This window comes from Capsella rubella, unplaced genomic scaffold, assembly GCF_000375325.1.
Source record: "Capsella rubella cultivar Monte Gargano unplaced genomic scaffold, Caprub1_0 scaffold_6, whole genome shotgun sequence".
Taxonomy (NCBI): Eukaryota; Viridiplantae; Streptophyta; class Magnoliopsida; order Brassicales; family Brassicaceae; genus Capsella; species Capsella rubella.
Window position 1 is genome coordinate 15,522,618 of NW_006238918.1, and position 21,363 is coordinate 15,543,980.

The 21,363-nt window shown below is 38.2% G+C and overlaps 6 protein-coding genes across 6 annotated transcripts; 2 read left to right on the plus strand and 4 right to left on the minus strand.

Annotated features, from left to right (window-relative positions):
• Nucleotides 1-18: 18 nt before the first annotated feature.
• LOC17882500 (thylakoid lumenal 16.5 kDa protein, chloroplastic) lies at nt 19-1,962 on the plus strand. Its single transcript, XM_006288567.2, has 4 exons — nt 19-395; nt 1,211-1,350; nt 1,520-1,592; nt 1,695-1,962. Exons 1-4 carry the CDS (start codon nt 62-64, stop codon nt 1,802-1,804), a joined length of 657 nt encoding a protein of 218 aa, XP_006288629.1. The 5' UTR covers nt 19-61; the 3' UTR covers nt 1,805-1,962.
• A 783-nt stretch (nt 1,963-2,745) lies between these two features.
• LOC17883620 (glutathione S-transferase F3) lies at nt 2,746-3,869 on the plus strand. Its single transcript, XM_006288585.2, has 3 exons — nt 2,746-2,978; nt 3,073-3,121; nt 3,213-3,869. The coding sequence occupies exons 1-3, from the start codon at nt 2,829-2,831 to the stop codon at nt 3,653-3,655; spliced, it is 642 nt and encodes a 213-aa protein (XP_006288647.1). The 5' UTR covers nt 2,746-2,828; the 3' UTR covers nt 3,656-3,869.
• Nucleotides 3,870-4,688: 819 nt separating this feature from the next.
• On the minus strand, nt 4,689-9,741 carry LOC17883428 (translocase of chloroplast 159, chloroplastic). Its single transcript, XM_023780763.1, has 2 exons — nt 9,500-9,741; nt 4,689-9,406 (listed from the first exon to the last, which is right to left on the minus strand). Exons 1-2 carry the CDS (start codon nt 9,558-9,560, stop codon nt 4,935-4,937), a joined length of 4,533 nt encoding a protein of 1,510 aa, XP_023636531.1. The 5' UTR covers nt 9,561-9,741; the 3' UTR covers nt 4,689-4,934.
• Nucleotides 9,742-10,816: 1,075 nt separating this feature from the next.
• On the minus strand, nt 10,817-13,129 carry LOC17882034 (xyloglucan 6-xylosyltransferase 2). Its single transcript, XM_006287647.2, has 2 exons — nt 11,926-13,129; nt 10,817-11,456 (listed from the first exon to the last, which is right to left on the minus strand). The coding sequence occupies exons 1-2, from the start codon at nt 12,931-12,933 to the stop codon at nt 11,082-11,084; spliced, it is 1,383 nt and encodes a 460-aa protein (XP_006287709.1). The 5' UTR covers nt 12,934-13,129; the 3' UTR covers nt 10,817-11,081.
• Nucleotides 13,130-14,064: 935 nt separating this feature from the next.
• Nucleotides 14,065-15,933, minus strand: LOC17884425 (uncharacterized protein P8A3.02c). Its single transcript, XM_006286502.2, has 4 exons — nt 15,729-15,933; nt 15,613-15,644; nt 14,969-15,127; nt 14,065-14,536 (listed from the first exon to the last, which is right to left on the minus strand). Exons 1-4 carry the CDS (start codon nt 15,916-15,918, stop codon nt 14,252-14,254), a joined length of 666 nt encoding a protein of 221 aa, XP_006286564.1. The 5' UTR covers nt 15,919-15,933; the 3' UTR covers nt 14,065-14,251.
• A 133-nt stretch (nt 15,934-16,066) lies between these two features.
• On the minus strand, nt 16,067-19,748 carry LOC17881898 (translocase of chloroplast 159, chloroplastic). The gene is made up of 2 exons (XM_023780658.1): nt 19,627-19,748; nt 16,067-19,525 (listed from the first exon to the last, which is right to left on the minus strand). The coding sequence occupies exons 1-2, from the start codon at nt 19,670-19,672 to the stop codon at nt 16,194-16,196; spliced, it is 3,378 nt and encodes a 1,125-aa protein (XP_023636426.1). The 5' UTR covers nt 19,673-19,748; the 3' UTR covers nt 16,067-16,193.
• Between the last annotated feature and the right edge of the window lie 1,615 nt (nt 19,749-21,363).

The following is a 21,363-nucleotide window of genomic DNA, read 5'->3' on the forward strand; positions in this document are numbered from 1 at the left end:
CATAAAAGCATTCCTCTTCGAAAATGCCAACTAGAAATTTCAAAGAGAAGAAGAAGCTGAAATGGCGAAATCACTCCTTTGTTCTTCCACCCTAAACCCATTCTTCTCTGCCACTCTCTCTCCTTCAACTTCATCGAGGAAGAACCAAATTGCATACTCAGGAAACAGCAAGAACCAGACATCGTCTCTGTTATGGAACAGAAGGGATTTGTCGCTTGGATTTATGAGCAGCTTAGTTGCGATTGGTCTCGTGAGTAACGACAGAAGAAGACAAGACGCGAATGCAGCGATCCTTGAAGCTGATGACGATGAAGAGCTTCTGGAGAAAGTGAAGCAAGATCGGAAGAAGAGGATCGAGAGACAAGCTGTTCTTAGTTCTGCTGTAAAGGAAAAAGGTACTTCTTTCAATTTCCCCCATTATTTCATTGAAATTATCAATTTTCATCTTTGTGTGTGTATTGCAAAACTTGGTTTTGTTTTCTTCTCTATGTGTTGAAGAAGTTGAAAATCTTGATTGAGTGTTTAGAAAACCCCAAAAGGAACTATTTTTCAGACTTTGAAGGTACATGTAACCAGAAGCATCACGGGTTTCTCTAGCTTTCATAGTTTACTTGGCTTGTTTCAATGTCATACACTCATACTGAGCCCTAGTATGGTTTTGTTCATTTATCTTGCTTCAATGCCACATGAAGTAATCAGAACAAATTGATGGAAAAGTTTTCTTGTTTGAGGTCGTATTTGTTTTCTCTTCGTGTTAGGGTCTTCATAAGTAACTGGTTTTGTTTGATTTCTCTTCCTCCAATGGTACATGAAGTACTCAGAACAAATTTAGGGAAAAGTTCACTCTTTTATTCACAAATATGTCTTCTCTTTGTGCTATGGTTGTCATAGTTAATCGGTTGTCATAGTCTGGTTTTGTTAAACTTATCTTCCTCCGATGCCACATGATGTAATCAGAACAAACTGATGGAAGTTTTACTATTTAGAGGATGCATCTGTTTTCTCTTTGTAAAATTCGTAAGTATTTGGGTTGTTTCAATGCTACTTACATTGAACTTTAATCTGATTTTTGTTTCGTTTTACTTCCGTTCAACCCAACATGAAGTAATCAGAACATTTTGATGAAAAGTAGTACTCTTTTTGGGACAAATCTGTTGGTCTTTGTGTTATGATCATCTTGGTTCTCAACCTAAAAGCATACAATGTACAGGGTATTTGCAGGATCTTGTCTTCAAGCTAAGTAAAGTAGGACAAGCCATTGAGAACAATGATCTATCAGCTGCAGGTTTGGTTTTAGGGAAAGGCACTGATACCGAATGGGTCAAAACTGTTAATTTGGCTTTCACAAAGGTTTTTCTTCCTCCTTTTAACTCTTAGCTAAGGTCAAATTTATTGGTTGAGTGTAAATACAACTGGTTAAAGCATCGATCTTGTTTCTCTTTCTTTACATAAGCTAGACTTTGTTTAATGGTTTTATTACTGTTTGTTGATAGCGTCCTTCTTTGTATTCTTATGACAGTTGAGTACAACCCCAGAAGAGAATACAGAAGTGGAAGCATTTAACTCATCATTAGCTTCTCTTATTACATCAGGTCTTGTTCTTATTCTTTACTTCTTTATCCACAGGAATCAAAACTGTCATTAAAACATTGTAAATATCTTTTTGAAACTTGGTTTTGATTCCTTTTTCACAGTGAACAAGAACGATATAGAATCATCGAAGCTCGCTTTCGTGTCATCGGCTGGCGCATTTGAGAAGTGGACAACTTTGACAGGTGCTTTGGAACAGCTTAAGGGACTGTGATAGGCTACAACCTCTTTACTATTTGTTGTGTTTTTGTATTTTTTCTGACAGATTGTCAAAAAGAGGATTCTTTTCTCTCCAAGTAAATCCGTTTGATAATCCATCTTCTTAACATCTTTGCTTATCATTTTATTCATACGTTTGTTCAGTTTTTTCAACCACTAGAGTTTGCCATTGGTCGATTGAAGTGCACATCAAAAGGAACCAAGAAGCCATACTGAAAATTTTAAACTTGCTCAGTTGATCCTAATAAAACTGAACGGGTCTGATCTGAATTCTGAACCAATTCAGACTAAAAAAAATACTGAAACACCTTTTCATTTACAATTCTACAAAACTGAACTCAACAAACAAAAAAAGCAAACGAAAAGTCGTATGAAAAGGTAAAAGATATTCAATCTTAGACAGAGCAAAATGTTATTTAAGTAAAGGATATAATCAAAAGCACACAAAAAAGCCATAATGGGTTTTATTTTTGATTGCTCTAATCAACAGAATAATTCAAACTGTAAAACCTGGATTCGTATATCCAAGTAGACTTTGTTCCAACGAAACCTTTTTAACCGAGAGCATCACAAAATTTCCCGGAAAACAAACCGAACCGGCCATAACCAGGGAAAGTAACTAGATGAAGCTTATTGACTCGTAGGTGGAAGTTTGAGTCATATGGCCATTATATTACGCACTTTGTTTGATCTTTTCTCAGAATACATTGAATGCTTAATTAAAACTTTATCTCATAGCCAGTGTAGAAACAAATATTCTAACGTTGATCAATCCAATTCAGCTTTGAAAAATCCGCTAAGAAGACTAGTCAATATTGGTTGCGACGGTCTTGTAGAAGCGTTACTATCTGTTAAAAATTATACTATAATAAACACTAACGAGCGAGAATGCACAAATGCTCCTCTATAAATACCATCACTACTAGTGTCTTAATTCACATCACTTTCACCTTCAACATCAAACACATCACATCCCTTACTCTTCTCACTCTACAGAGAGTTTCTAAGTAACCAAATCAATGGCAGGTATCAAAGTTTTCGGACACGCTACTTCCACTTCCACCAGGAGAGTCCTCATCGCCCTCCACGAGAAAAACCTCGACTTTGAGCTCGTTCATGTGGAGCTCAAAGACGGTGAGCACAAGAAGGAGCCTTTCCTCTCCCGCAACGTAAGTATATGTTGCTGTTAGACAAGACCAACTGTTTGATGTATCTGTCCTGAATATTAATAATGTTTTGTGTTTGAACTTTGTTTCTCTTCAGCCTTTTGGACAAGTTCCAGCCTTTGAAGATGGAGACCTCAAGCTCTTCGGTATGAACCTTTCCCATGCATCATCTTCAATCTCTTATTTGACAATAGGAGAAAGCAAATTCACTAATAGTAGTTGGATCTTTTTGTGCAGAATCAAGAGCGATTACTCAGTACATAGCTCACCGATATGAAAACCAAGGAACAAACCTTCTCCCAGCTGACTCCAAGAACGTATCTCAGTACGCAGTCATGGCCATTGGAATGGAAGTAGAAGCTCACCAGTTCGACCCAGTGGCTTCAAAACTTGCTTGGGAACAAGTATTCAAGAACATATATGGCTTGACCACTGACCAAGCTGTTGTTGCGGAAGAAGAGGCTAAGTTAGACAAGGTCCTTGATGTCTACGAGGCTAGGCTCAAGGAGTTCAAGTACTTGGCTGGTGAGACTTTCACTTTGACCGATCTTCACCACATCCCCGTGATTCAATACCTGCTCGGAACTCCCACCAAGAAGCTCTTCACCAACCGTCCACGTGTTAACGAGTGGGTGACTGAGATCACCAAGAGGCCAGCTTCCCAGAAGATCCTTCAGTAAAAAGAAATGGTTTTGGTTCAGTCACTATAATAATATGCTAAGAGTAAATAAGCGGCGGCCTCATCGCCCAGTTTGTCACTACTCTGTCTTATCTATCATGTTGTATCGTCTGTTTTTCTCTAGTTATGTGAGTGTCTGTATGTCCTAAAGAGACCTTTGTCATAAACCATTTATCTAATCTTCAAGCGATTCTGAAAATACATCAATTACACTAGTTAACTAATGCAAAGATTGCAATGTCTTCAACTATAGAGTTATTGACTAATGAGAAGAGTATACCAAAACTTTAGTATTGTGGAAATCTTACTTTAAAACGTTTCTCGTTGGGGAAGAGAAACAAACGTTTCTCCTGAAAGACTTTGGACGTTCTTATCCTTAAAGTGTCCTTGCTTTGTCAGGTCTGAAAATGATGAGTAAAATAGTCTTTAGTTTCAAATCAGACAAAACAAAACACATCAGATTTCTGGACCTATTCACCTTTCTATAAATTAGAGAAACGGTTAGAGCAGCAAGTTTGTATTTTTCACCCTCAATCACGACTCTTCTCCAGGACCACCTTAAATGCTCATGCTTCCAATGGTTTGCAGATACTTTGCTGACTCTGGTCATCCGTAAAAGTTTAAGGTTTTGCTACACTAAAAGTATTTCCTTTATTCAGAGTTTGTTCTGTTATTATCATCCAGTTTCATACACCACAATAATTGAATAATTTCCAGAGGTTTATACAGATTCAAAATCTATTACAAAGAATATATATAAAACAAGAAGTGGAGACTGGAGTGTGGAAGAAGAGGCCTTACAGATTTCTATACTACACAGAACACATACCATTGCCTTCAAGGGGATAAGGAAGAACAGTAAGATCCTGGTTAAGAATACTATGAGATGAAGATTCTAGTGAGAAAATATATCTTATTAACAGTGTACGCACCTGCTTCTTCAACGAACATTTAGTATCTTCTGCAGAAATTTAAGTGACAAATTAGCAAACACAAGCCGAGCAACATCATTAGCAAGAGAAGTAGAACCAAAAGATAAAAACTGCACTAGGCTTCATTATCTGAAGAACAGTAAAGAGAAGATGAGAAGGGCTACTAAAATTGAAGAATTACTGATACATGATAAATCCGATGGGAACCTCTCAACAGAACAAAATACAACTTTGATAAAATCTCAAAAGTTTTTATTTAATTGTGGAAAATAACATGAACTGAAACCAGTAACATATATAAAAAAAAGATCCTTCTGCAGCATTCATCAGCAGATGGAGTAGATATTTCTAGTACATGCTGTACTTGTCGTTCGTAGCTTCTGGCCGAATACTCTTGTAGATGGACATGGCAATTGGAAGAATGGCAGTGAGAGCAATCTGCAACTGATCTGAGCTGCTGGTTCTGACTGTGATCTGTCCACTCATCTTGTTGTTCAGTCCTGCACGAAGCGCGATCTTTGACTGCCTTCCAACAGAGACTTGAGATTGGAGATTGGCTCCGAGGGCTAAATCACCTCTCCACTTCACCAGAGACAGCCCTAAAGAGGATTGGTCCTGTCCAATTGGAAAATCAGCTTCCCTAAGCCTGACCTCGAGGTTCGCACCATAGGCCGAATCTCCCTGTGATCGCATTGTCCCAGTGCTGCCCACAAGCACAAATCTTTTCCCCAGTGCTATTTGGTCCTCGAGTTTAACACCAGTGGCAATGTTCTCTCCCAAGAAAGTCACTGACCCTCCAACAGTGGTCTTGTTCTTCCTCAAGTTCTTGAATTTGGTTTCTCCTCTGACAACATATGCCAGCTGCTTCCCGACATTCTGGATATCAAACCCTGCCATAGTGGATCCATTCTCACCGTGCTTAGCAGACACTGAGGAGTCCAGATGAATGTTGAACTCTTTCTTGTCCTTGGTGACTTGGACAGTAGCTGTAGCAGGGAACCTGTTTGCTACAGCAAGACTGTGTTCTGCATTGACACCATCATATCCACAGTCATGGTCCCAACCATGGGTGTCCAACACTGGCCTGGTTAGGAGTTGGGAAGTGGGTTCCAGAAAACGGTATCGGAAAGCTGAATTATCACTATCAAATGAAGGTGGCAAAACCATATCAGGTAATGGAACTGGCACTGCAGCTGGAGCCCCGTTTTCTGGATCCTCTTCTTCTCCTGGATAATCAAACTCACTTTCACCCACCTTCGTCCCGTTTTTCTTCATTTCTTTCATCCTCTTCAATTCCTCTCTCCACTGCTTCTTCTGCAGGAGCTTTACCCTGTAATCATACTCCTCAAAATATGCCTTTCTCTGTTCCTTTGAGAGTTTTGCAAGTTGGGTTTTTCGAAGAGGCTTGAATGGTGGCAGCTGGTCATACTCATCATCTTCCCCCTCTTCCTGCTCAGTATCAGACACATCATCAATTTCGATATCAGAATCAACACTATCACCACCTTGGTCTCCAGGGAGCTTAGGATGTGCACGGGACTGCAACAGCCAAGACAACAAGTAAGGCAGAGGAGGGGATCGAACTCGGAAACCAAATACTTTACGATGGTCCAATGGTTCTTGAGGCTTCAATAGAGAATTTGCTTCTGACAAAACCTTTAGGGAGTAGCACAATAGCAACAGCTGAGGTCGCCAAGTTTGGCCATTCGGGAGAACCTTCACTCCTTCCCGGTTCTTCCTACACAAGGGGTGATTCTCAACAAGAGAAACAGGATTCATCAGACTTGGGTTCATCAAGCGTAAATCACCAACGGCCTGTCCTATAGACTGTTGCACTATATGTGAGCACTGCGCTACAAACACATCATAGCTCAATGGGGTGCCAGATGGGCCATCAGGAGGGGCAGAAGCAGCATGGGTCAATGTAACTATGGCGTTTTTCCATATGGATGAACCAAGAGAAGCAGTAATCGTCCTTAGCAAGGGCAAATTGTTCAAGTCCCTGGTCTGGGTATCAAGCCGATCCACATAAAGAACAAGATCAGGGGGACACTTCTTCATTACCTTCTTTACAGAGGACAACATTTTTGCATTTGTACTTTGATCCATCGCAGCAGACTTCAAACCCGGAGTATCAATAAAGGTAATCTTGACACCACCCACTGTTTCAGAAATTTCTCTAACTGAAGTGGTTGAGAGCCCAAAAGCATCAATGGACGCCTTCTGATTTCCCAAAATGGAGTTTATAGTAGCACTTTTTCCCACTCCCGCTTTCCCAAGGACCAATATATTTAGAGAGAAGTTCAAATCTTCATTTCCCTCAGCCTCAGACTCCATAGCCTTCTTCTTTGCAGCATCAAGACTGAATAACTGCCCTGTTTGTCTCCCAGCAAGTAGTGCAAGACGGTAAAGAACCTGTGCTGCAATTGAATCTTCTGCCGAATGCCCTAACCTCTGCAAAAGCCGCAAAAACTTCACACGGAGGCTTTGCAACTTTTCCAATTTCTGTTTCTCTTCCTCGCTCAAGTTAACCTCAGTCTCATCCGTCATTATGACATTAGGATTGGAAAAGATGTTGGAACGGTTAGCACGTGGAGCTGCTGCAGGTTTCAAGGGCCTTAACGATGAACTCAAACCAGCAGGTGGATCCATAGAGAAAAGCTTCGTACCATCCTGAGATGTTATGGTAAAATTGCCACCTTCTGAACTACCACCACCAGTGGCTGCCTTCAAAAGCGCAGCCAAAGCTGCAGAATCAAACATTTTCTCCCCCCCTTCATCCTCTGTGTCTACATCCTCGTCAGAATCAGTGACAATCTGGCCATCAATCCTATCTGACATATTGTTAGAAATGTTTGCTTCATCAGAAAGTGCATCTATACCATGGGAAGCCTTTTCCAGCTCTGCTAAGAACTGTTTTGCAGCTTCAGAACTCCCGAATATCATCTCTTCAGTTTCTTCTTCACTTTCAGACCCATCAACCCCCATAACACCTTCTCCAGAAGGTTCCTGGTCTACTTCCTTTCCTTCCAAGCTAAACTCACGAGAAGATACAATTTCTTCGACTGGGAGCTTGTTTCCACCCTCTTCAGCATTGTCCCCTTCAGGAACCTCCGGGTTAGGGTTTGCTTCAAACTGTGACTCAGCTGCGGGATTTGAATCCTCTTTTGCATCAACTGAACCCAGATTCAAATTTTCAGAAACAGGCAATTCTTTTTCTTCCACACCTACATTTGGTTCGTCAGGCACTACTTTGGTTGCCTCTGATATTTCCTTAGCAGCCAATTCTATATTTCCATCATATGCAGCAGTCAGGTCATCAGGTTCCTCAATATTTGGGATGGTCTTGTCAACCTCATCATCTTCCTTAATTTCAGCCTCCTTCGCTGCCCCAACAATCACAAGCCCTGGCTCGGCAACATTGATATCAGCATCAACAGAGTCCACCACAGAGGAGTCAACAATAGAGTCTCCTTCGCTCGTCAACTTCTCTCCTACCTCCTCAGTGACCTTTTCAGATTCAAGTTCAACTCCACCGCCTTCAACTTGGCCAACTGGATCAAACTTATTATGCACATCAAGAATGTTATCATCAGTTTCCAGCACCTCACTCGCCTCTACATCTCCAACAACCACAACCCCTGGCTTTGCCACATCTACATCCACAGCTTTTATAGCAGATGAGTCCACCACAAAGTCTCCTTTGTTCGTTAAGTTAACAACTTCTTCTTCTTCATTAACTACGCCACTGGACACACTCTCCTCCTCCTTGGTTCCATTGTCAGCTACTGCACTAGCTACCTTGATTACCTCAGCATAAGTCATACCCTTCTCCAATCCGTTAGCTTCTTTCACATCCTCCGGTTCAGTCACACTTTGGGCAGCTACAACCTCTGGATCTGCAGCAATGGTATCCAGAGATTCTAGTTTAGAGGAGTCTGCTGCGCTAGTCATTTTTTCTTCTACCTCCTCAATGGCCTTATCAGACTCAGGTTCAAATCCACCACCATCATCACGCCCAATTTGATCAAACGTATTAGACACTTCAAGATTTTCCGCATCGGCATTAATCTTCAACTCCTCACTTGCCTCTGCGTCTCCTACAACAGCTACCCCTGGTTTTGCCACATCAACATGCACAGATTCTACAGGGGACGAGTCCACTATGACGTCTCCTTTATCAGTTAACTTCACACCATCTTCTTCAATAACACTATCACTTTTATCGTCAACATCAACTTTTCCACTCAACTCACTCTGCCCCTCATTGGTTCCATCTGCCTGTTTTACCTCATCATCCTTTTTTACTCCAACATCTTCTTCCACATCCTTGACAATACTCTCACTCTCCCTTTCCGGATTCTCATCCACCACTACTCCATCTGTGGAAGCTTGTTTGTCTCCAACATCAACACTCCCATTTTCAATCTTACTCTCAACATCGTCTTTAATATCTTGCACGCCCTCAAGAACCTTCTTTTCCTCCTCCGCAACCCCTACACCTTCAGAAACATCCTCTGGCTTCGGAGGCAACGATTTAACATCATCTTCCCCAATTGTTTCACCAGAAACAACCACGGGCTTCGGAGCAGCCTCAGTGGTAGCAGAATCCTCCTTTAAGGAATCACCCTCGCCGCCACCCTTCAAATTCGGCTTCTCCTTCTCCGCTTCAAATACATCATCAGCTCCACCCTTATCCGAATTACCAGACAGAGCCTCCGGAGAAGAATCCAACTCCTTCACACTACTCACAGCACCGCCATCCTCCTTACTGGCGGCTGCAGCAGCAGCGGCGGCGACAACGGAAGCATAGGTCTTTCCTGTAACCAAAAAAAAAAAAAAAAAACAAACTTTCCGATTAAAACCCTATTCCCAAAAGACCAGATTAACGAAGTAAGAAACGAGAAAGAAACCTGATTGCCCCGAAGCGTAGAAGGGGTTCGCTGGTTCCGGAGTTACTGACTTAGAGTCCATATCCGCTTTGCTACTGAGGATTTATCAAAGACTTATCTCCACAAAACTTGTGGAGGAAGGAGATAGCGATGGGATAGGATTAAAGGGTTTAAGGGAATTTACCCTTTTTATTGTGTTCGTGTGGCGAGTTTTATGATTGAGAATTTTGCAGCTCTCTCTTTGAAGAAGAGAGAATTGGGAGAGAGAGAGATAAGGTCAGTGAACGAACAAAAAAAATGACTCTTTTGCTTTGGGATTTTATCTTCTCAAGTTTGTTTTTTGAGGATGACCTAAATTACGAATTTAGCCTTACCTCTAAGTTGGTGAAGTCTCCAATGCGAGCTGCACCTAAAAACGCTGTCGTGTTCTAAGCTGTAGTTTTTTTGCTCAAGATTGCAAAGGCAAACGAAGAGTTTTTTTTTTTTTCTGTTAATGAGGAAATTATCAGTTATGGTTAAATTTGAAAAAAAAAATAGTATAATTTATTTAAATTTTTTATGGAGTTTGTATGAAAATGTCGATATTGTTTTGAATTAAAATGTAGAGAAAGAATGTTGATAGTTTTATCACTTTTGTTTGGAAAGTATTTACTGTTTAATCTTTTGCTTTTATTATTCATAATTCTCCAAATGTTGATAGTATCTTCATTCTTGAAAATCTTTGTAGGATCTCACTAAAAAACTAGGGTTTTAAAATTCACGAGAATTAGGGTTTTGTAATATCTTCTCCTTACTAAAAAAAAACAAATAAAAACCACACACAACCAAACAAGAACCAAAAAAAAAAAGACGAGATAACATTTGAGATTGCGTTTTATAAAAGATGAAAGAAATCTTTTTTGTATCTTTGTTGATTCTCCCAACCCGAAATTGCTTGGCCACTCAATATTTTTCCACAAGGGTTATTTCTACCATTACATTATCTCTGAGTTTTTTTTTTGTTTCCTTCTTTGGATTTTTGTATATTCAGGCCGGGATTATTGTTTTCACATGTTAATGGGCTTTTATAAGGCCTATTAAAGGCCCGTATGTACGTTCCATGTGATTTTTATACTTAAAAGAGTCAAGAGCTAAAAAACAAACAACAAAATTAGAAAGCCCCGTACTGCAAATTGCAAAAGAATTTGACCACATGCAATATTTTTAAATTTTGAGAAAACTACACAAACTTGTGAAGTATGATCTCCAAACTATATACTGTATATGAATGCTTAGTTTAGTTTAGTTTAGTTTAGTTGATAAATTTAGTTATATTCGAAATCAAGAAAAGAAAAAAAATGGTCTTGAATTAACATAGATTATTATTGATCCATGAAGCTACAAAATCTCAAGTTCTAAAATGGATTACAAAGAAGAAAGGCAACATTTTGATTTCGTTATACAACTCCCTAGAGACGTAGAGACAAAGTAAAACCAATGAATAAACTGATGTCTCTGCACATTACTTTTATCATCATCCATCTTAGTACAACAACAACCAAAGACGACGCAAGACATTAAATATAGCAAGAAACAAAACACAAATCCTAGACGAAGATCCCATTCAAACTTGATTGTTTTGTACCTTAACCGCCTTAAACGCGGGATGAAGCAACCCAAGCTCGTCTTTCATATCCAGCGGATTGCTAGTCTCGTTTCGCACTCTCTTCACTTTGCGACTAGCCAAAGATTTGTGAGTGAAACCATAGATTTGTAGAATCTGGTTATCCCCAAAGTTAAAGGCTCTGTCCATTTGTTTCAGGCACCGTTCAACCGGATAATCCCCAAATTTCCCACACGGTTTGCAACCGACAAAGTGAGTTACCAATGGCCATCTGTGATCGCCTAGACCAGGGTGGTAGTTCTCCATCATTTCTTCATATCGGTCCACGAGAATCCCCCAGTAACCGTGAAGATAGTATCCGCTTTCCAGGTATACCTACAACAATGCAGTGGCTCAAATGAGTAACTCAAAAAACCAAAACTAAGCAAAGATTTGAGTTCACTTCAATAATAGACTTCACAAAAATGTTTGAAAACCACAAGATGCAACTCACATTGTGATCTGTGATGATCAAGAGACATGATAAACCACAAGATGCAACTGACATTGTTATTTGTGAGCAAAAGAAGGATCTTTACGTGATGAAGAGATGTTATAAGCCGACAAGATGCAACTCACATTGTGATTTGTGAGCAAAAAATTGATCTTTATGTGATCAAGAGATGTTAATGACAAGAAGCAACTCACATTGTGATTTGTTAGCAAAAAGAAAACAATCTTTATGTGATCAATGGACGTTGTAGACTGAAATTTCCCAATATAGTAATTTTTTCCCCACATCAAACTACTACTGAAATGGAATAAAGTCCACAACTTTAAACCAATCAAGTTTCAGCTTTCTTACCTTATTTCCCCAAGCGTCTCGCTGAGTAGCCAACAAATAAACCATTGCAGACTGATCATCAGCTTCGAACACGGGCCTATCCTTGAGCTCACGGGTCAAAACCTTACCAGCTTCCTCACGAATCTTCCCTTTAGGACCCATAGGAGCCCAAGTATCAAGCAGATCAAGCGCCCATTGATTGTTCCTAAGCAAGAAACTCCCAGTGTTCAACCCAATCCAGTTCTTCTGATCATAAACCATCTCATTCCATCCGTGCATCACCAGATTGTAGTCTTTATACCTCTCCCATGGAAGCTCAAACGCCATATCAGTAAACATAGCATCACTATCCATCCACCAAAGGAACTCAATCTCAGGATGTGACAACAAAAGCTTCCTAATCAATGGAAGCTTTGCCCAAAAACCAGCCATCTCCGCATCGAGAAGAGCCATGTTGTAAAAGATCTCAATCCCGTGTAACCTACAGTAATCGATCTTGTTCTTGATGGATTTCAAAAGATAGTGGTCACCGACAGGATTCTCACATGGTTTTGGCGCCGAACCAGTAACCAAAAGAACACGCGGCTTGTTAGGTCCGATGAAATTGGGGAAGCTAGGGTTCTTAGCTAACCAATCAGATCTCTGTTCATCCCAATCTGATATCTTGGGTCCGAGAGTGTAAGGTTTATTCGGGTCGGGTTTCTCTTCCTCACCTTCGTCTACGAATATCTTGTTGATGTCAAAGGTCTCGTAGTTATTACTCCCGCCGGAGTTACCACCACCGTCGCCGGTAGAATCACCTCCGGTCTGGATTTCTTCGAGGACACGGTGAGGCTCACCTCGTTTGCGTGCGTGGAAATGTTGACGGATCTCGTCGAGATCTTGCTCCGGTGTACCAAATTTACCGGCGCCGATGGTGCTGCGTAGGACAACCACGGTGAGAACGAGACAGAGAATCGTTACCTTTAGTTGGCGTAAAGCTCTTTGGATTCTCCGGCACCGGTAAGCTCCCAAACACCTCTCAAACATCTTCTCTTCTTTCTTCTTAGAGATGCTCTTGTAAAGATCTGTGCTTTTGTGTATGTGAGTGTGTTTATTAAGAGAAGATCTGAGTTTCCATTAATGTAAGAGATTCGAATTTGATAACACTGTTAAAATTAAAAGTTACTAACTAGACGCAAGAGAAGAGAATGAGAAGAGAAGGAGAGATTTTTGAGTTTTTGGACATGACAGTTAAGATTGTCTGATTTCACTTAATTGTCGGTGGTAGGAGTAGTGCTGTGTTAGTAGTGTTTATGACACGTGGCGATATTTTAGAGCGTGTGATTTGTGATCAACGATCTTGACCGTTGATGCAGTTATAGATCTATACATAAATAAATAAAAATTAGAAATCTAACACCGTTGAAAAGTCAACTCGTCATTTTTTCGTAATAGTGTTGTTTTATGGAGTTTTTTTTCTGTTATATAGAAATTAGAAAACTAGTTGAAAAGAAAGAGGAGCATAAATAGCAAAAGATTCTCAACTTGTTCAATTAGTTAAATTTACTAATTAGACGTGTGATTAGGTGTTTTATTTTGTCAACCAAGAGACATTTAGTTAGTAAGGTTATACACCAAATGGCTTTTGGAATTTATTATCTTTTGATATTACAGTATTTTTTAAACATTAGTTCTTGATATGTAACAAAATATTAGATTTTATAATTTGTATGTATATATTGTTTGATTAGAAATGAATGAAGCTGTTATAGAAAAAAATAGCACTATGAAGATTAAATATACCAAATGTTTTTTTTTATAACTTTTCTAAATTTTGCTCTCATTCTTTTTAACTTCATTTATATTTTCGAAAGTATCTTTCTCTTTATATACATAACTAAAAACGACAGGAGAAAGAAAAAGAAAATCGTGTATATATGACTGTTGAATCTCTTACTACACTTGTACAATAAAAACATAAACGAAATCACTAAATATATAGTTATTTATATTATTTTTAAAAAATGTATTCAAATTCAGATGAAAAAGTTTTATACAATCGTAAATAAAAATCAAATAGTAAACTAGACTTCTTCATGTTGATATATTATGCATATCACCAGTTTTATCAATAATTCTCGTACATTCTCTTATATTATAAAAACAAAGTACAGTACCTTAATAATTAATCGAAAATCTCTACTTCAATTTCAATTTATCAAACAAAAATTTGATGACCTTAATAGGTTACCAATGTAAGATATGAGGAGGATTACCTAGTCTAAACATTATAGTTCCTATCAATCAATCACAGTTTCACAGTTACAAATATATTACCTAGTCTAAATATCAGCTTCACACACCCTTAAGCTTGACATAGTTTTCTCAAAGTAATGGAGATTCTTCTTTTCTGATCAATTTGTTCTCCTTCCCAAACTTGAAACCCATTCTGCTTTCGATTAATCTCGTGTTTCCATTGATACCGAGCTTCTCCGGACATGAGAATGAGAGATCCCGGGCTCAACAAAACATCCACATATTCTTCTTCTTCCTTTTCTGCGGGAGTGAACCGCATCACGCAAGGTGATTCCAGGGAGACAATTGCAATTCCATCTTCAAAACGCAGAAGATCAACATGTGCACAGATCCCCTGTAAAAAGAACATTGCATTGTCATATTATGTTTGATCTAATGTCGGACTATTCCATGACTGATACTGCTTTCACCCATTTTGAAACTCTCTAATTGTAATGCTCCAAGAAACCTTAACAAGCTGTTACTCTCTTCTAGCTTTTGAAATATCCCCTGTTATAAGATCATCCAGTTTTTTTTGCATTCGTCATCTTAATTCTGATTATCTACTTTCACTAACTCTCTTAAAATATTTCATTGTAATGCTCCAAGAAACCCAAACAAGTTGTTACTCTAATTCGTTTCTTCTAGCTTTTATATGACTGGTTATTATCAGCTCTCACCTATTCCGCAACTCTTAAACCATCTAATTCTAGTCCTCTTCGAAACCTTAACAAGCTGTTATCTATTGGTTCCTCTAGAAGAAAAAAAAAAGTGAAAAGTGACATACCTCACCTGGTTGGTATAAATTGACAATGAGCTGGTCGAACAGAGGTTCTCTCCACAGTAAATCAGCAGGCAACACTCGAAGATCAACAGATTCCACAGTCTCACGGATAAGATCAGATACTTCTATTGCCCATGAAGGGAGATCACCAAATCTCATCGCCTTTCCCAAGAAAAACACACACACACACACACACAAAAGAAAGACAGAAGCTTAAGTTTCTGTATCATCTCACACTTAACTACAAGAAGCAGCAGCACACCTACCTAAAAGGCTAAAACCCAAAAATCAATCATAAAGCGTATTTGTTTCCCAAATTCTGAAAAGAAACAAAAATCAGAAATAACCAGAATGCATCGATACAATTTGGCTCCAAATGTTCCAAATCACTTCAAGAGGAAACAAACGCTGCCTAGGAAAGAGACTATTCACTTATTCATACACCAACCAAAGCTTATTTGGATCAATGTCCTATCACTGGAATCGAACAATTTCCATTGAAACAGGGTTTCAGATCCAGTTTAAAGTGTATGGATAGGCAAGTGTGAAATGCAAGCACAAGTTCTCACAATTTTGTTCTAGCCGCTTAATAATTAACATTGCCTTCAAGTAACCAAGGAAAGAACAGTATGACTGGGGTTTGGTACCTGGTTAATAGATTCTTCGACGAACCAACCTTCTGCAAAACAAATTTAAGTTTAGCAAGAATTGATAGGAAACAGCATTAGATTATGAAACCGAACAAGAGCCCTAAGGTTCCGACCGTTTAGAATGGCGGAGAGCAAATCAGATTGGTGAGCAACAGGGAGAAAGTTTCTACAGAGCCATAAACCATTGATCTCCTCCACTCGCTCCCATACCGTCGAATCTCCGATCGCTTGTTCCGCTCCATCTTCTCCATCCGACGAATCTCCTCCAAAAGCTGCTCTCAATTTCTCTGCTTCATCGTCCATTTTTTGTTTTTTTTTTTTTAATGTTTTTGGGCTCTTCTTAATTTATTAGTAAATTTAAATATGAACATTTTTCAATACAAAAAGCCCAACTCTTGATATAAATTTTCAATCACAAACATCGAAGTTGGCAAAAAACATAATCAGAGAATTAGGAAGATTCTCTTGATAATACAAGAGAAATGTAATGAATTAGACAAAGAAATTCAACTTTTTTAAACAAATCCAAATTGTTTTCTAATCCAAAGTTTGAAAATCCGTAATCCTAAAGATCATTGTCAGTTCTCTTCCGATCTAATAATCCTCTTGTAGATGGACATGGCAAAAGGAAGAATGGCCATAAGAGCAAGCTGCAACTGATCTGAGCTGCTGGTTCGGACACTAAAACGCCCAGTCCTCTTGGTGTCAAGACTTGCAGAAGCTGTTACCTTTGTTTGTCTTCCGATAGAGACTTCGGATCGTACATTGGCTGTGACGGTTAAATCATCTTTCGACTTCGTTAGAGACAATCCCGCATGGGATTGGTTTTGTCCTATTGGAAAATCAGCTTCTCTAAGTCTGGCCTCGAGTTTTGCTTCAAAAGCTGAGTCTCCTTGTGACCGAGTGGCCCCTGCATTTCCCACGAGGACTAGCCGTTTTCCGAGGGCCATCTGATTCTCGACTTTGACACCAATGGGAATACTCCCAGCAAAGAACGTCACTAACCCTCCAAGAGTTATCTCGTTCCTCTTTGACTTCTTGAATTTGGTTTCTCCTTTGAACAAATACATTAGTTGCTCACCTCCCTGGATAAGAAGCCCTGCCATAGTAGATCCATTGTCCCCGTGCTTAGCACATATAGAGGAGTCTAAAAGGATGTTGAACTCTTTCTTGTCCTTGGTCACTTGGACAGTAACTGCGGCGGGGAATTGTTTAGCTATCGCAAGACTCTGGTCTACGATAACACAGTCAAGTCCACTATCATGGTCCCAACCTTCGTGGTTCAACACTGACCTGGTAATAAGCTGCGAAGAGGATTCCAGAGAACGGTAACGATAAGATGAGTAATCACTGTCAAATGACGGTGGCAAGACGATATCCGGTAATATAACAGGAGGCAATGCAGGTGGAGCCTCTTCTACTTCAGGATATTCAGGGACCTTCTTCTCTCCGTTTCTCTTTATTTCTCGCATCCTCCTCAAGTTCTCCCTCCATTGTTTTTTCTGCAGAAGCTTTACCCGGAGATCATACTCGTCAAAATACGCTTTTCTCTGTGCCTTTGAGAGTTTTGCAACTTGAGTTTTCCGAAGAGGCTTAAATGGTGGCAGCTGGTCATACTCGTCATCTTCCCCATTCTCCTGTTCAGAATTAGACACATCATCAATTTCGATATCAAAATCAACACTATCGCTACCTTGATCTACAAGGAGCTTAGGATGTGCACGGGACCGCAACAGCCAAGACAACAAGTTAGGGAGAGGTATTGGTTGAACTTGGAAACCAAATATTTTACGATGGTCCAATGGTTCTTGAGGCTTAAATAGAGAATTTGCATCAATAATAATCTTCTTTGAGTAGCACATAAGCAACAGTTGAAGTCTCCAAGTTTGGCCATTCGGAAGGACCTTCACTCCCTCCCGGTTCTTCCTACACAAGGGGTGATTCTCAACAAGGGGAACTTGATTTCTTAATCTTGGGTTTATCACACATAGATCACCAACGGCTTGTCCAATAGACTGTTGAACAATATGTGAGCACTGTTCTACAAACGCATCATAGCTCAAAGGGGTGCCAGATTGGCCATCAGGAGGGGCAGAACCAGCATGGGTCAATGTCACTATGGCGTTTTTCAATATGGATGAACCAAGAGAAGCAGTAATTGTCCTTAGCAAGGGCGTATTGTTCAAGCATCTATTCTGGGCATCAAGACGATCAACATAAAGAACCACATTAGGGGGAAACTTTTTCATTATCTTCTTCACTGAAGACAACATTTTGGAATTGGCACTTTGATCCATGGCAGAAGACTTTAAGCCCGGAGTATCGATGATTGTAATCTTGACACCACCCACAGTTCCAGAAATTGCTTGAACCGAAGTGGTGGATGGTTCAAATGAATGAATGGATGCCTTCTGATCGCCCAAGATGGAATTTATCGTAGCACTTTTTCCTACTCCAGCTTTTCCAAGGACCAGTATGTTTAGAGAGAAATTTAAATCTTCTTTTCCCTCAGCCTCCATAGCCATCTTCTTTGCAACATCAAGACTGGATGACTGACCAAAATGCCTCATCGTAAGAAATGTAAGATCGTAGAGAACCTGTGTTGCTATTGAATTATCTACCGACTGCCCCAACCTATACACAAGACGCAAATATATTACACGTATACTTTGCAGTTTTTCCAACTTATGTCTCTCTTCCTCACTCAAGTTATTGTCAATCTTTCCACCCATTGCAAGTTTTAGACTGGGAAAGATGTTGGAACGGTTGGGAAGTGGGGCGGCAGATTGAACAACTCTTAATGATGACCCCAGACCAGCTGGAGGTTCCATAGAGAAAAGCTTCATTACATCCTCCGATTTGGTAAAATTACCACCATCTGAACTTCCACTGGTGGCCACCTTTAGAAACGTAGCCAAAGCTGCAGAATCAAACGTTTTCTCTTCATCGTCATCATTCGTGTCTACGTCCTCGTCAGAATCAGAGACAATCTGACCATCAATCCTATCTACATGATGGTGAGGAATGTTTGTTTCATCGGAATGGGCATGACTACCAGAATAAACTTTTCTCATCTCTTCAGTTTCTTCATCACTTTCAAACCCACCAACCCCCACAACACTTTCTCCGAAGGAAGCTTGTTCGATTTCCAAGTCTTTAGCGGTAAACTCACGTGTAGAAACAGTCTCCTGCATATCCAGGGTAGTCTTATCAACGACATCAACATGCAGAGATTCTGAGGTTAATAAGTCCACAATGAAGTTTCTTAACTTGATAGCCTCTTCTTCTACAATCTGATCAATGTTGTCGTCATCATCAACTTCATCACTAAGCAGACAGTTTTCCTCTTTGGTTCCATCCCTAGATACTAAAACATCTACCTCTTTCACCTCATCACAAGGCATACCATATTTCGATCCATTGGCTTCCTCTTTCTCAATTTCACAAGAAACCAATTTCTCATCCCCGACCTCTTTTTCTTCAAGATCAACACTCACAGTTTTGAACTTAACCGCACCATCCTCCTCAATCTCCTCTTTTAGAGCAGCTTCAACACCAATTCCTTCTTCCACACCAGTTACTAAGTGCTCCCTCTCGCCAGTTTCATCTTTCTCAATTTCATGAGAAACATTCAAAGTTTCGAACTTCCCTACACCATCCTCCCCAATCTCTTTCACAGCTTTTAAAACCCCAAAAATTTTCCCCACCGTTTCCGAAAAAACAGAATCTTCCGTACCAATCTTAGCCATCGGAGAAATTGACTGACCAGAACGGTCGTCTTGATCACCATCGCAACATTCCGATTTTCCCGCCAAAGACAGAGACAATGTATCAAAACCCTTAACACTGCTCACAATCTCAACCTCGTCACCATCACAACCTCCCGAAACAAGTGAAGCCCAAGTTCGTCCTGTAAAATATAGAAAATCTCTCTCTGATCAAAGAAAAATCTCCGATTTCAGTAAAACGTACGGAAGAAGATGAAGATGAAGATGAAACCAAAAGATAAACCTGATTGGTTCGCAGCATAAAACGAAGGTTCATCTGGTGCTACCATCGACACTGCTTCTATTAAATCTTCAAACTTTTTTGACAAAACTTGTGAAGAAGGAGATAACAATGGCGTTTAGGGTTTAAGGAATTTACCCCCTTTTGTTTTATTTTCTAGAGGATTTATGAATTGAAGATTTTTTTTTTTTTTTTTTTGAAATTATGAATTGAAGATTAAAAAGTTAAAAACCACAAATTAAATGACGAATGTACCCTTAGCTTTTAGTCGGTGAAGCTCTTAAATCTTGTGGTAATTTGGTCTTTGTAGATACACTAAATAATATATTTTGTTTTGTTTTTGTTATAAATCTGAATCATTTTGTTTTTTGTTATAAATCTGACTCATTTTTAGTTTTTGACATCAAAGCTGAATCATATTACTTTGAAATTTACTAGACAAAAGAAAAGCAATGGAAAACAATACATAAATTAGAAAATAAGCTTAATTTTATATAAAAATAAGATTAAGATTTAATGAATATATATACTTAATTTTATATAAAACTAGCAGTTGACCCGCGCTCCGCGCGGGAGGTTAATAATTTTGTTTTGTTAAATTTTTATTCATATTGTGATATTTTACTGTTTTTTTAATTGATTTTCAAAAAATAGTATAACTATTTTCTCTTTAATTATTATCTTTCAATACTTAAATTTTAATTAAAAGCATTTGATTCAATTTATGAAATTTATGAAATATCATTTTATTTTTTTTAGATCATGTTATAAACTAATATTTCACTTTCAATTTTATTTTTCTTCTTTATAATTATATATATACAATTACATAAATGTTGTTTTATTTTACGTACCATAAATTTAAAATTTACTTTCATTCTAAAACTCAGTAACATATTTAAAATTTTAAACTATGATCAATTTAAAATGATAGTTGAATTATATTATTACCAGTAATATAAAAATAAAGTCTTTTTTTCTTATTTTAACATTTCATTTATTTTATATATATTTTTAATATAAACTATTCATAGAAGTAACATAAATATGCACTAAATGAATGTTTAAAATTTATTTTAATGTAAAAACAAAAATATGGCTTAAGTGGATGATTAGGTGGCATCATGAGAAGAGAGAAAATGCTAACTATATATATATAGATTAAGATTTAATGAATATATATATCCATATATTTTAATTTTATATAAAGTTAAGATTTAATGAATATATATATATCCATATATATTTTTTCTAAAAAGTAAGATAATGTACTTAGATGATAAATAAATAAATATATACACAGCCACATATATGTATTTATTTATCTATACTATTAATTGGGAAAAACAACTTGAAGCTAAACACCCCCCCAATTTTAAAAAAAAAAATTTCATGAAATATATTCCAGTTGCCAAACAGAATTAATGACAGCAAAAAAAAAAAAAACAACTATCTATATTTATGGAAATCATAATAATCTTTTACCATAAAAAATGGACAATTAAATTCAAAATTAAATATATGTAAACATATCTATTTTGAATATACATAAACATATCTAATATTAATTTAATATTTTAACATAATTTCGAAATTAATAATTTATATAGAATGAAATCTAATAAAACAAAATCATCATATATCTAAAAAAACAAAGATAACATTTTTATAGTAAAATAAAAAGATAAAAAAATATGTTAGCTTATGAAATAATCAACTAATCAAATTCTACATAGTAGT

Coding starts and splice junctions, on each gene's coding strand:
- LOC17882500 (XM_006288567.2), top strand. CDS start 62: ATGGCGAAATCACTCCTTTGTTCTTCCACCCTAAACCCATTCTTCTCT. Junction 1,351..1,519: donor TTAATTTGGCTTTCACAAAG/GTTTTTCTTCCT, acceptor TTCTTATGACAG/TTGAGTACAACCCCAGAAGA. Junction 1,593..1,694: donor AGCTTCTCTTATTACATCAG/GTCTTGTTCTTA, acceptor CCTTTTTCACAG/TGAACAAGAACGATATAGAA.
- LOC17883620 (XM_006288585.2), top strand. CDS start 2,829: ATGGCAGGTATCAAAGTTTTCGGACACGCTACTTCCACTTCCACCAGG. Junction 2,979..3,072: donor AGCCTTTCCTCTCCCGCAAC/GTAAGTATATGT, acceptor GTTTCTCTTCAG/CCTTTTGGACAAGTTCCAGC. Junction 3,122..3,212: donor TGGAGACCTCAAGCTCTTCG/GTATGAACCTTT, acceptor CTTTTTGTGCAG/AATCAAGAGCGATTACTCAG.
- LOC17883428 (XM_023780763.1), bottom strand. CDS start 9,560: ATGGACTCTAAGTCAGTAACTCCGGAACCAGCGAACCCCTTCTACGCT. Junction 9,407..9,499: donor CTACGCTTCGGGGCAATCAG/GTTTCTTTCTCG, acceptor TTTTGGTTACAG/GAAAGACCTATGCTTCCGTT.
- LOC17882034 (XM_006287647.2), bottom strand. CDS start 12,933: ATGTTTGAGAGGTGTTTGGGAGCTTACCGGTGCCGGAGAATCCAAAGA. Junction 11,457..11,925: donor GAGACGCTTGGGGAAATAAG/GTAAGAAAGCTG, acceptor GCATTGTTGTAG/GTATACCTGGAAAGCGGATA.
- LOC17884425 (XM_006286502.2), bottom strand. CDS start 15,918: ATGGACGATGAAGCAGAGAAATTGAGAGCAGCTTTTGGAGGAGATTCG. Junction 15,645..15,728: donor GCTCTCCGCCATTCTAAACG/GTCGGAACCTTA, acceptor TTTGTTTTGCAG/AAGGTTGGTTCGTCGAAGAA. Junction 15,128..15,612: donor TCGAAGAATCTATTAACCAG/GTACCAAACCCC, acceptor TTCTTGGGAAAG/GCGATGAGATTTGGTGATCT.
- LOC17881898 (XM_023780658.1), bottom strand. CDS start 19,672: ATGGTAGCACCAGATGAACCTTCGTTTTATGCTGCGAACCAATCAG. Junction 19,526..19,626: donor TTATGCTGCGAACCAATCAG/GTTTATCTTTTG, acceptor TATATTTTACAG/GACGAACTTGGGCTTCACTT.